The following is a 14260-nucleotide window of genomic DNA, read 5'->3' as shown; positions in this document are numbered from 1 at the left end:
GCCCTCAGATGTAAAACCTTCATCCTCTCAATCACTCCATGTAGGCACTCTTTAAGTTCCCAAGACAGCTTGTGGGTAAAATTGCTGGCGGCTGTCTTGGCAATTTTCCGATAGGTCAGCGAGACCCTAACTCCGATGATCAGGATTCCCACCAACAGAATTCCAATTATCCATATGTCTTCAATGTCCTCCACAGTGGGAACGTCCAGGCAGACCGCTTGCCAATTCTCCCAGGAATCGCGAGCGTAGCCTGCAGGTAACGTTCCACTGGGACCGGACTGCTCCCCCGGTGAAGCATGCTTGGGCAATTTCACATCCATTCAATATACCAGTCAGTCAGTAAGTCTGTCAATAGTCTATATCCACAACGTTCCACTTCTGGGAATGCAAGATCAAAGTGTTAAATCAAACAATTGTGTTGTTTTAGAGAAAAATATGAAAAAAGTAAGATAAATATTGTCTATTGCAACATAGCCTAAAATACTGACTTATTATTTGAAAGCCATATTGCCCAGCCCTAGTTACAAGAAAACAAACCTAATAAGAAGTGAGAGGAACTGCCGAGTCAGATGATGACTCTTTGTGGTTTTGTTATTATAAGTGGTCCTTTTCATGTAGTCCAATGCTAATATAAAAATATTGATTAAAGCAGCTTCAGCAGATACATCTAAAATGTAAAAAAAGGCAATATACAAGTGAAAGACCCTGAGTCTTTAGAGTAATGGTGATTTTAATCTACCTTTGAATATTTCATGTTTCATCCCCACACAAGCCCTTAGCTACAGTTGGAAAGGAGACACCCTTAATGAACGACGCAAGGACCACTGGGCACTATACAAGTGATGCAGTCTTCACTCTGCACACAGGATTAGACCATCGATTAGGCAAAGCTGGATTTGATAGGAGACCCTTGTTCTGAGTTATGACGGGGACTATGACTCAATATCATAAGAGGGGAGGGACTAAGATATGCAGGCCTGGTTGGAAAAAGGACAGGGAAGGAAAGCAGGGAGAGAATGCCAAGCCAGCGAGTACAACATGTGTGTGCAAGTGCATGTGCACATGTTAAGTATGTGTATAAGAGGCTTACCAGCTTGCCTTCAGAGATTACAACTACCAGCTTGGAAATAATGATCATTGGAGATGGCATAACTAATTTCACAAGCTAATTTACTAGAGGCCATATTGGCATTGATAATGGCATATGGTTGAGTTTTTTTTTATTATAATGGAATCATTTAGCTGTTGACCCTTCACTTAAACCTCTGGGCTTTTGTGGTCAGACTAAGAGGGCAAAATTACTCAGAGGGGTTTATAGAAAGCTGACTAATTTTAGTCAAGAGTCAGCAAGAAGATACGTGGGCCAATCAAACTACAGTAAATGATGTAGTTTAAACTGAAATTCATAACTTATCCAAATTAGCCCATGTTATTGTAACGTATGTGCATTGTAAACTGTTCCTTAGACATTGAGAAAAGTGGAACAAATAAATATCTTCTCTAACTCTTGGCCAGCTACTTTTTTGACTGACAGTTTCAATATAGTCTCTCTCTGTGTCTGTGGAATGAGACGTGTTTTTCATTATTCTTGTGTCGCATAATGAAATCAACAGCAAAATAAAAGTGTTGGATAGCTATATTTTTTATTATGACAGGCTCCAACACAATGTTCCATTTGAAACAAGAAGCTCCATCTGATGCTGCAAAGAAGCCAAATGGTAGATAGACAACAAAGATAAGGGTTAATATTGGTTCAAAAGCCTTCACAGTGTGTAAAAACAACCAAGTAAAGGAAGATAAGAGATTCAAAGTTGAATCAGCTACATTTGGACAGGTTATCTACTCGGTATGATTATGATCTGCAGCTAGCTGTTCTAATAAATCATCCTTATCTTGCAATGGCCATGTGTGTGTATATTTTGTTTTTGAATAACGTATTTCAGGTCATGAGTCAGCAATAATCTATATACCATCTTAAAATGGTACCAATAAATAAATCATACTCCAATATTGAGTACATCTACAAGTATGTTGGGCCAATGCAGGATTTAGTTTCAAGCTCTCCAGATGTCTCATGTTTTCCATACTTCTGTCACACTTTTTCTTCTTTCAGTCAGTCATACGCCTTACATTTGTTTCAGTTCCCTCATTTTCCGCTCGTCTCTCTTCTTTGCCGTCCTCCTTCCCAAATCTCTTGTTGTCTTTCTCCCCAGAGTTGCATGAACTAACTTTTGTCATAGCCAACAAGGACCCAAAAACTTTATTTCACCGAGCTTGTCACAATACTCTGAAGAGAATCAAAGAACTATAAGAAAAGCGTGGTTGCTTTTAAGGACAGTGATTGTGTAGCTATCTATATGTGTCTATAATTTTTGTTTTCCTAAACCCAACCGTCTTTTTTTTATTAAAGCCAACCCTGTTTTTCTTTTCCTAAACCCAGCCAGCATGACACGTTTCCTATACGCAACTGTCGCTTTCTTCTCGCGATATCACGGCAGGTGTTTTCAAGTGGTGATAACACGTCAAGTGGCATGTATGTTTACGCCCACTGTGTACGGCAAAGACATATACACGGATGAGAGTATATCTAGTTTATGCTCGTCCCTGTTTGCTCAGCACCGTTAAATTGAATGTACGAGACCCAGGAGTTTTTGTCTTTGAAGTCATTGTAAAACTAACATTGTGATTGGGACAAACCCATCCATGCCACTTTGACATGTCCTTCTCATTGGCTATGTGTATTTTAATTACCTAATTTTGGTTTAATGAACCTATAGGTCAAAACTCAGAATTACCAAGTTCAGCTCATACTCACAGCTCACAGCTCTCCATACTGCAAGGGGTTAATGTGGCATGTAAACATGGTACTCATTACCATTACATTTGTTTTCCAACACCTGTGTGTAGCTCGATTTTCACAGTGATATAGGAACAGCGTGGTGTCATAAGTGGGCATGATCAATGGGTTCAACATTTGTTCCATATTCAGATAACATTGGATTCATTTATTAAGGAAAACTGCAGCCGATGTGATCTTTTTTTGTATGTTGTTTTCTAGTAGAACATTGCCTTTAACCAGATTATTCATGGGATATGGGGATGTTCAGCTACTGGGTATCCAAGGTGCTTGTAAACAACCTAAATCAGACGATAACAGCCAATGTCCTGGCTACACCATGCATGTAATAGTGAGCACTGATACCAGAGCAGGAAAAGACATTTGGTGAATAGTTGTTTGTCTCTCTAAGCCTTCCTTTGTTCATTTCATGCCTGCTCTCCTCTCACATCTGTTGGTATTGACAATGCAAATGATTTCAGAGTTTTTACAAAAAACTGTTAGCTTATCAACAGCTTGCATCAAGCTAAGCCCCCACACTCACGTCTGGTTTGAGAAAACAGGATAAGATCAATTGACTGACTTAAAAAAAAGATTTTGCTCTGCCAATTTTCTATATATGCTATAGGGCGGGTAGTTTCGTCAGGCAGACAACCCTGCAGGTAACTCAAAAAAGCGCTGGTGTTCTTTTATCACAGAGGAAACCACCAACTCCTAACTGATAGCAATGAGTCGGCCCTGACAAAATACGGAGCCTGTCCTTTCCAAAATGAGGCTGCAAATATATAGTGTGTGCTCTTGCACAAAACCCTAACTGTTAAGTTTTTTTTCTCTCCACATGACAGACTGTTGAACACACACTACATTTGAAAGATCAAAGTAAATCTAGTTGTAACTGTAAAGGGGAAAAAAAATAAATACAATAAAATAAATCGGTAAACAAAAAAGGAACTACATGAACACTGAAACTGACAAGTGATCAATAATTTTGTCAGAGAAAGAGTGCACACATTGACAGAAAGAAGAGAGAAGAACACACCAACACAATAAGCTCTAGATCATAATAAGAAAAGAACACACACCTGGTAGGAGTCAATGGCCTCCCGGTCCAGTGAGCGGCTGACTGACACGTCTCCTGTGTCGGCATCAATGGTGAAGAGACCTTTGGGATCCTGGTCAGCACCGGGGCCTGTCAGACGGAAGATATGGTTCCTGAACTTCTCTGTTGAAATCACCTGCAGACAAACACAAACACACACACACACACACACATCAACAACTCGAACACCTGTAAGCTTTTCCAATTTAAGTCCAAGAAAGCCTATTTCCCCTGGCAAAGAACTGCTTCTATCACCGTTTCTAATTTTGTGTTTGCTTTGTTCGAAGCACGCCGTGCTGAAAAACTAAAGTTTTGTTGAAATACATTTGAGCAAAAAGGAGCTTACAGTGCCTTGAATGGCGATGCAAATCCCTGGACGTTAGCAATTAAAAATGTATGTCAGACAAGACTTTGATTTGATTTCATCAGGCAAGAAAGTAAGCATGATTTCCCTGAGCATTGGAGGCCTGCTGTGACCACATGTTAATGCACGGAAAGATGCCTTTCAGATAAGGAAATTGGAACAGTTAAATAAATATAAAAATCTATTCCTTAATAATTGAGTGTGAATTTTATGTAGATAAGCATTTTTACCATTCGTCAGCCATTTGGGGAAGATTTAAAAGGCAAACGCTGTGAAGGCCTCATGCAGTAATGGTGCTTTTGAGGAGGACTGCCCAGTTAGTTGGCTAACAATCCTATTCTCTCAGAAAGGAGTGATCTGACCTGGGGACTTTTTGGATAGATATACTCACATGAGACTGCCAAATCCAACAGCATCCACAGATTCCCCAGCAACAGGCAGCATAAAAAGAAACACAAAACAAACAAAAAAAACAGCATGTTAGATTTACATAGCAACAAGAAAAAGCTAAAAGAGTCGGAGACCTCGTGGATCTTTGCGGATCCCGAGTTTGGGGCCAGTGTGAGAGAAGGAAACAACAAAACACAAAATAACACGTTGCAATTGTCAAAACCTCATGTGTAGACAAATTTTACAAAATGTTGTTTGTACCTTATAACACATTGTCTACATGCAGATTGTTCACATCATATTTCAAAGCAGACATTTTGACATGTCACAACAGGAAAAGCACAAGTGGAACTAATAGCATAAGGATTGCTCAGCTCCATTAGGTTTCCCAGCAAACCAGCATGCATAACACCAGGCTATGACATGTCAGGACTGGCAGCATGTTTTTGTACTAAATCAACACTGGAGCGACCACTACCCGACAAATCATTAATAGATTTTCTTTGACACTATAATGACCTGAAAATAAGCGATATATAACAGCTGTTACGTCAGTTCTACTTTACTTGTGCTCATTTAAAATACAATCAATCAATACGTGTCTTTATTGTAATTACTTTAAAGTCTTCATTTAGCGGTAGCCTGTTTTTCCTCAGTGTTTAGTTTGCGTTATTTTAAACTGAATCAATCAGCTAGCGGTTAGATAACTGGTTGTTGGCTTCAGTTACATATTTACTGTACAGTATTTACTGGCAGTGGTATCAATTTTCTGATCCAATTCTGTGCAAAAACAAAACTTCAAAATGTCAAAAAAAGAAATGTAACGGAGACACAAACCAAAGGCTTGTGACTGAAAATTATTGTCAGAATAAAGACCAAGGACTACTTTTACTTTTATTCTTTAAGTAAATTTCCAAGCCTGTACTTTGTTACTTTTACTTGAATATATAAGTTAAATCCATACTTCCATAGTATCTGGATTTTCTCTGCTCAAATTCAAGCTGAAAGGCAACCGTTTAACCTTCATGTTCCCATCATTTGACTGCCTGAACAGAGCCAACGCCACGACATTATGTACAACTGTCTCAACCGCCAGTGTATGCTGCACCCCCATTAACAGACAAGCATCCACACAGGCAGCTCCGTGTTGTTAGAGACACTGCAGTTGTGCAGACTGCCCCTCCCCCAATAGCAGAGTGCTAAAAGCCTGCTCTTCAAGACAACTGTAAGTTTTAGACTTTCAAAGCATCTTTTATGTGTTTGGCTTAGCTGAAACATTGCCATACACGTTGAAAGTGGAAACTTGTTGCTCTATATGTGGTTGCAACAATAACTAAGCAAGTTTGTGGGTCCAACTAGAAAATGCGAACGCCTCTTCTATAAAACTGCTCGCCATTATATTTAGGGAGCTGCAAATAGCTAAGTTGTAGGCTGTCTGTCTGTAGCTGTTACAAACACTGGTCATAGGATTAAGTAATGCCAACGTTGTTCCGGGGGAGTTTTATTCAGCGACCACCTGGCTGAGGTGGAGATTAGGCTTGGCCCCCAAATTCGTCATAAAATTAAAACCTCCTTTCACCTCTGCAACATCGTCAAACTCAGACCCTCTCTCACACCCCTGCTGCCGAAAGACTCACGGCTTCATCTCCTCCCGACTGATCTACTGCAACTCACTTCTCCTTGGCATCAGCTCTACCAACATCAACCGACTCCAACTGGTCCAGAACGCAGCCGCCCATCTCATCACCCGCTCCAAATCCTGGCATCACATCACTCCAGTCCTACCACAACTCCGCTGGCTCCCCATCTAAACCAGATCACCTACAAAATCCTCCCTCCCTTAGATCCACCTCAGCCGGTCTTCTCTAGATCCACAGTCCAAAATCCACCGTTTTGGGGACAGAGTCTTCTCCAGGGCAGCTCCCAGGCTCTGGAACTACCTCCCCCAAGAGATCCGCGACCCTGAGTCCCTCAACATCTTCCAGTCCCGCCTCAAGACCCATCTCTTCACCTCTGCCTTTCCATAGCCCCACGCCCCCCTCCCTTCTCATCTGTGCCTGAAAGTGAAAAGTGCTATATAAATTCAATTTAATTTTAAATGCAGAGAGAGCAGGCAAAGTATGTTGAGCTTGATACTTTATTAAACAAAAACAGTACAAACCAACAAAAAGGGTCCTGAAAGCAGCAGGCAAAACTAACAACAAAAAGTAATCTGGAGAGGAAACAAATCACTGGGAACATGAGACAAATAAATCCAAAGACAAGACGGTACAAAACACGACAGACCTTGACACCACCGACCAGCAACAGAAACGTAATGACCCCACACAATACAAAGACAGAACAGAGACTAAATACACAGGTTGACGAGGACTAACAAGGTGCAGGTGACAGAGCAGGTGAAACACATTAGGGCGTGGCAAAACAATCAACAGGCAGAAAAACACAAGACAGGAAGTAAAAACAGACAAGACTAGGGAGAAAAGACAGACTTCAAAATAAAACAGCAAACACTAACAACAGAAACTTAGAAACGGGACAGTGTGTGTGTGTCCCTCGGATAGACACACACACACACACCAGACTCTCTCCCTCTCTCCCTACTTGGACCACCTGATATCATTGCGGAGTTGCCACCGCAATGATATCAGAGCGCCAATATTGGAGATGTATTTTAAAGATGGAGACAGTTTAGAGCCCAAAAGGACGCTGAGTTGGCTAATTTAGCATTGGCTTCAGGCTAATTTATCACGGTCACACGAGACAGGCAATTTATGTAATTTCAACATTCGCATACTCACATTGAATAATATAGCTATAGTACCTGAGTTGTTTACATACTCACAAAAACAATTAAGACACAGCCGGTAATGTGATCCCGACTGGTCCTGGCTAACGGCTGCCATGAGGTCACCTTCAATGAGAGCATGATTTCCATAGGAGGGCGGCTAAAATGAGGGCCTTTCCCCTCCCCACATGAAAGAGCATGGGAGATGAGACTACAGTGTTCCAACCCTATAGCAAATGTAGCTTAAGGCACTCTCGCCTTTCCATATCTCTGAGCCATTTATCTCCATGTCCTGCTTTATCTTTTCCCTCTCACTCTCGGGCTCCTTGCTCCACCTCTTGTTCGTTTCTCTAATATGTCCGTCCTTGCTCTTCTGCTAAGCGTCCATATCTCATTCTTCATTTATCACCTTCTACTCCTCTGTAGTGGATCCTCTTGCGGTCACTCTCTCTGCTCTTTCCGTTTGTCATACTGAACAATAAGAGTGAGAAATGTCAAAAGTGCATAACAGAAGCAGTTATTTGTGGATGATAACCATGTACTGGATATGTCTGCTCGCTTGCTCTTCTCTTATCTTTCTTCTTCCCACTTTTTCCCTTCCCACCCTCCTCGCCACGCCTTCCGTTCCTGCAATCTGAAAGATTTTAATTTTAAAGGTCCCATGACATGGTGCTCTTTGGATGTTTTTATATAATGGTCCCCTAATACCATATCTAAAGTCTCTTTGCGGTAATTCAGCCTTGGTGCAGAATTACAGCCACTAGAGCCAGTCTAACAATTAGCTTTCCTTAGTAAGTGTTATTTCTGAGTCTGTAGCTTTTGAGAAGGAGAAAGGGGCGTTAGGTGGAAGCTCGGGGTGTGGCCCTGACCAACTCCCACTTTGCTCATTTGAAAGCCATGATGGCACTCTCTCTCACTGGTGGGCCAAATTCTCTGGGCGGGTAAAGCTGAGAAAGGGGAGGTAAAGTTGCCCCTTATGACCTCATAAGGCACAAGATTCCAGAGCCACCCATCTGAGCTTTCATTTTCTCAAAGGCAGAGCAGGATACCCAGTGCTCGGTTTACACCTAGGGAGGGGGGGGGGGGGGGGGGGGGGGGGGGGGGGGGGGGGGGGGAGTTAGGTTAGGACAATTCTAAGGGTCCATGACTGGGCCCCAAAAAATAGGTAAAAACTAGTATAAAATTATTAAACTAATCCAATTAGATTTTTTGTCATGTCCATCCATTTAGTAAAAGGCCATCTATGATAATACAACCAGATACCGATTCATATCGGTGAATCTTTACACCCCTAACTGATTTACACCACGCATATGCACACACACACACGTTTCCCATCAGATTTTGTGAGACTGTGTTGACTGGGTGGATGCTCCCCCAGAAGAAAACATTTTAAATGCATCGTTCTGGAGCAATTTGAGAGAAATTAATTTACTTTGATTAAAATTAATTGGCTAGATCTATCAATAACTATAAATAAAGTGGTTGTTTGGATATAAATAGTGATGACGACACAGCAAAAGTCCACCCACAACAAATACACGCACACGCACACGCACACACACACACACACACACAAGTGTGTCTCACGATCTTTGTGGGGACCAGTCATTGATATAATTCATTCCCTAGCCCCTTACCCTAACCTTAACATCAAACCTAAATGCCTAACCCTCACCCTTACCCTTACCATAACCATAACCTAACTCTAACCCTACTTCTAAAACCAAGTCTTATTCCTCAAACAGCCCTTTAAAGTTGTGAGGACCAGCATTTTGTCCCCACAAAGCTGTCAGGACCGCATAAGTATACTGTATTCCCGGTTTTTGGTCCCCACAAATGTAGTTAAACCTAATGCACACACACACACACACACACACACACACACACACACACACACCAGAGATATTTCTGAGCAGTAATCGCAGTGGCAACCAGAACCTGCTGAGAGGTAACAACTGGATTGGAGGAAGAAAACAGAAAAAAAAATGTGAGGTGCTAGGCAGTGGAGTAAAAACAAGAACGGACTTACAGGGAGGATGTGGGGGTGTGGATGCGGAATGAGAGAGAAAGTGAGAGCAAAAAGTACAAAGTGTGAGAGAGATGGCTATAAGGACACAGTAGCTTCAGCTGAAGAGCAACTAAAGTGTCAGGAAAAGTTTAATGTTTAGGCGATGTCTCTGTGGGGGAGAAGTGTGATAATCTGTGCCACACGTACACAAACACACACACACACAACTCCGACTTGCACACATGCTGGCATAGAAACGTGCACCCAGTGGCTTTGTCTCCGCTGAGTCTGTCTCTCTCTGTGTGTGGGAGGACTGATGAGAGAATCTCACCTCTTTCTTTCAGCTCTCATTACCAGCCGAGCAGACATAAAAGACTGTGCGGCTCGTGATACTGCAAGAAGATGACGGGAGATGTGGCGCAGCTCCGCAACACCAATCACCTCCAAGCACACAGAAAGAATGAGCCCCAAAACAATGGCACTTAAGGGTTTTAATGTGTGTATATAAAAGTGCTCAGGCAGTTTGTGCATTTTTCCTATCAGGTGTCAAGAGGGCAACAAAAACAACCTGTGGAATAGCAACACAGGTATGCACAAATGCATACGGACAGCTTGTCAAGAACATGTTATGCAACCTGTAAGTCTGTGTGTGTGTGTGTGTGTGTGTGTGTGTGTGTGTTTAAAAACAAGTGCAGTGCAAAGCAAAGTGGGCCAAAGAAAGTGTAAGTTAGTCCAAAGAAAACAATCACACTAAATCATTATCATGCTAATTCGGCAGACACAAACACACTTCCCATGTCTTTGTGTTTTTTGAGGGAGAATGAGAAAGGATTTCAACTCCTGTGTGTGTGTGTGTGAGATAGAAACTGACAGAGAGAGAGAGAGAGAGAGAGAGAGAGAGAGAGAGAGAGAGAAGAGGAGGCACTAAAGTGATCGTCTGATTGTATCCGTGACTGCATTATTGCGTGAGACCCTGAGTGTCCATTTCCTGTGTGCATGTGTGTGTGCGTGCGTGTGTGCGTGTTTGTGTGTGTGCGTGAGAGCCTTTGTGTTTGTGTGTTTGTGTAAGTATGTGTGTGTGTGCGTGTGTGTGTGCGTGTGTGTGTGCGTGCCGGGCTTGGACCAGTGCTCTGCCTGATTGCCTTGCCACTCCAGCCTGCTAATAAGAGAGAAGGTGGAAAGGCCTGGTGAAGACACGGCTGGGTAGAAAATGACCGAGTCCTCAGCAAAGGACTATAGGAAAACAATGGCACTAATTACCTGGCTTTGATTGGTTAGCCAGGCCTTCGCTAATCATAACCCATCAGCCACTGTGTCCCGAGCCAATCACGACAAGCCTGAGAGGGGCAACAATCAAGAGGGACCCTTCATAAAAAACAAACAAACAGGAAGAACTGAGTGCCATTAAGCAGCAAGAATGGTTTAACAGGGACTGTTGCAGTGCTTCAATTCACACAGTCCAGCGAACTTAAAAATGACACTTAAAGGACTTTTGAAGTACATTTTAAGACAATTTAGCTGTATGAACGGCCATTAAAAAAATAACAAAAGATAACAGATTAAAATAAAACAAAAACACAAAAACAACAAAGTTTAAATGTAATGCCTACAGCCATTAAAGAAGGGTTTTTGGCTGCCAGTGTTAGCTCAGGCCGCAGGATTGAGCAATCACTCAGTCTTGCTTAAGCTCATGCAAGGACAGCATCTCTTGGGCAGTTCACAACTCACAAAGCTGTTTTTTTTATTGCTTCTCCCTTTTTTTTTTTAAGCACCTCATCAAAATGGATTTCACATCTGCTCGATGTGTCTGGAGGTCCGGACACAAATTGAAATTTAAGTTAGATGGTTTTAACTCACCGCTGGCGAACATCCGCCACAAACGGGCATAATTTAAATGCTAAAAGACAGAGAGAAAAGAGGGAGAGAAAAAGGCAGGAACCATTTGAGGTCTTCTGGTCTTCCAAAGACAATTAAGAAAATCAATTAGACTAAATGACGAGGCCTGCAGGCTTGCTGCTTTCTAATGTTGTAACATCTCACAGCATAAATCGCTCACTTCCTGCTTGGAAACTCAGATCCCTGGTATTGAATGGCTGTTTCAGTGAGAGGAGCAGAAACAAAAGGAGACAAAGATAGATACGGTGGAGGGTAGAATATCAAAAAAAGATAGAAATAGTGTTACGCAGGAAGAAAAAGTCACGTAACAGCGGACAGACACCAGGTAGAGAGCAGCAAAGGAAAGAGGCAGGCAGCACACTGAAACAAAAACCTGACATGTCTATTCTCCTTACTATATTAGCTGGGGCTACAGCCCAACCAGGCCTCAGTGCTCTCACCAACAGTACTTTATTGGAGCTGTCAAGTCAGACACATTGTGTTGAGCTGGTAATGAAGGATAAACACAGGTTGGAGAACTGACAGCTGCAGTGCAGCCCGGGACGTTAAGATGGCTTTATAGACTAAAGTGTTTGAGATTTCATGCCAGTACATCTGAGATGTCTATGTATTCTTTAAAAGTGCTGCACGTGTGTGTGGATTTAGTTTTTAGGGCTGTCTTGCACCCGACGGAGTGGGGCACAAAGCCAGACGCAAGTGTCTTTGATATTTTAAGACCGTCTCACGCCCACGTTGTTAAAATAGCAAATGCAAATGCACCCGTCTTTGCACCCATGGGTGTGCTGGTCTTACAGGGAGGTGGGGTCATGTGAATTCATGGCGTATTGCTATTTTGAGGCAGCGGGAAGTGATCGCGCCATTGACCAACAAAAACAATAGCGCAGCATTTCATTGTTATTTTAACATCGCGCCTAGGCTTATGCACAGTACGGGCACACTATGCTTGTTAAACACACACACACACACACACAAAACACAGGGAAGCGCAGCAGCATGCAAAAGATTAAATAAAAATATTACGGTGCAAATCTGCCAGCTAAATAGCACTGCGCCAAGGTACAAATGCGCCTCGCTTTTAAAGGGACAATGTGATTGGTTTATTGCATTTAACGCCCAAAACACACCACCCTTTGTGTTAGTATGGCTGTGTGAATTAGTAAATCTGAGTTACTGGCTGTTATAGGCTATTTGTAATCATAGTAGTAAGATTAAATCAGTTTATTTTCAGGCCTATTTTGAAGTTGTGACCCCAAACTTCTCCATCTGTCTATTTTTTATACAGGGGCCTGGAGCCTATGCACTAGGTGATTGGTGGGTCAGCAATCCATCAGACAAATATTCACATAAATGGGAAATTATGAGTTTCCAACCTTTCTTTTGCTTTAACAGAAGAAACCCTGACAGTTAGAGAGGCCCCTGCAGGTTATGAGGGCTTGAATCGCTTCACTGTGAGGCAACACCACTACCACTGAGCCACCATGCAGAGAGACTGCAGAAATACACCGTGACACCTGACCTGGTGGATGGCATATCCCTATGCACTTAATTCAAGAAAATCTTCAGAACAAAAGTGTTTTAAAGCAACACTATGAAACTTTTCTCTTACAAGTTGGAAGCGGAATTGTCCTGTTATGTCTCATTGAAACTACAGTTCCGCTATCCAATCTGGCAAACTTGCATAATGTGGTTATAGCCGGTAGAGAGCCGCAAAGTAAGTAAGTAAGTAAGTAGTAAGTAAACTTTATTTATAAAGCACCTTTCACAGACAAGAGGAGTCACAACATATTTTACATTAAAAACAAATAAAACAGCAACACATAAATTACTTAGCCATATTGCTAGTTAAAAGATTGTCTAGAAAGATGTGTCTTCAGGTGTTTTTTTAAAGTTTCCACAGAATCCAAAGCTCTCAAGGCTAAAGGGAGACAGTTCCAGAGCCTTGGAGCCACCACAGTAAAGGCCCAATCACCACTGGTTTTAAAACGTGTAATGGGTCCAGTTAAAAGGTCTTGGCCTGAAGACCTCAGAGAGCGACCAGAAGTGTGGGCGTGAAATGGATCCTGGATGTAAGCGGGAGCTTGAACATGCAAAGCTCTATAAGTAGTGATTACAATTTTAAAATGCACTCTAAACCGTATTGGTATCAAATGAAGAGCCTTAAGCACGGTAGTAATGTGGAATCTCCTGCTGGTCTTAGACAAAAGTCTTGCTGCTGCATTCTGTACAACTTGTAATTTTTCCATGGATGATTTGTTTAAACAAGTTGCAATAATCCAAACGTGAAGAAATAAAAGCATGAACAAGCATCTCCATTTTTTAGAAACCACTGCTCTGATTTTAGCAATATTCCTAAGATGGAAAAAAACGGGAACAAACCATAGATTTCACTTGACACATAGATTTGTCAAAAATTACACCCAGATTCCGCACAACATTACAATTAGAGAGTGATAGAGCCCCAATCACCTGCCTAAACGTAACGCAATCACCTGCCTAAACGTATGGGTAATGATCTCTGGGGGCAAAAATCATCACCTTAGTTTTGTTGGACTTTAATTGCAAAAAATTGTCAGCCATCCATTTGTCAATGGAGGCTAAACAAGTGTACAGCAAGGACAGTTTGTCTAGGCTATCAGGGCTAAAAGAAAACTGTAACTGGATGTCATCAGCATAACAATGGTAAGATATTTCCTCAAATCTACCAATAACATTTCCAAAAGGAACCAAATACATACTGAACAGCAGGTGGCCGAGCACAGAACCTTGGGGCACACCACAAGACAGAGGAGCAGAGTCTGACATACGGTGGGTACGGAAAGTATTCAGACCCCTTTAAATTTTTCACTCTTTGTTTCATTGCAGCCTTTTTCCAAAAA

The 14260-nt window shown here is 42.0% G+C and overlaps 1 protein-coding gene across 4 annotated transcripts in view; it reads right to left on the bottom strand.

The window, feature by feature from the left end:
• The window catches only part of cdh13 (cadherin 13, H-cadherin (heart)), a 358407-nt gene that overhangs the window by 190549 nt on the left and 153598 nt on the right, over positions 1-14260 (bottom strand). For all 4 annotated transcript variants that reach the window (XM_034879249.1, XM_034879248.1, XM_034879250.1 and 1 more), the window contains 2 exons: positions 4691-4696; positions 3919-4071 (listed from right to left, as the gene is read on the bottom strand). In XM_034879249.1, coding sequence (XP_034735140.1) covers positions 3919-4071; positions 4691-4696 — 159 coding nt within the window. The remainder of the gene's footprint in view (positions 1-3918; positions 4072-4690; positions 4697-14260) is intronic.

The sequence above is a fragment of the Etheostoma cragini genome, chromosome 8, assembly GCF_013103735.1.
Source record: "Etheostoma cragini isolate CJK2018 chromosome 8, CSU_Ecrag_1.0, whole genome shotgun sequence".
In the NCBI taxonomy this organism is placed as follows: Eukaryota; Metazoa; Chordata; class Actinopteri; order Perciformes; family Percidae; genus Etheostoma; species Etheostoma cragini.
This window is presented reverse-complemented; position numbering and strand designations above follow the sequence as displayed.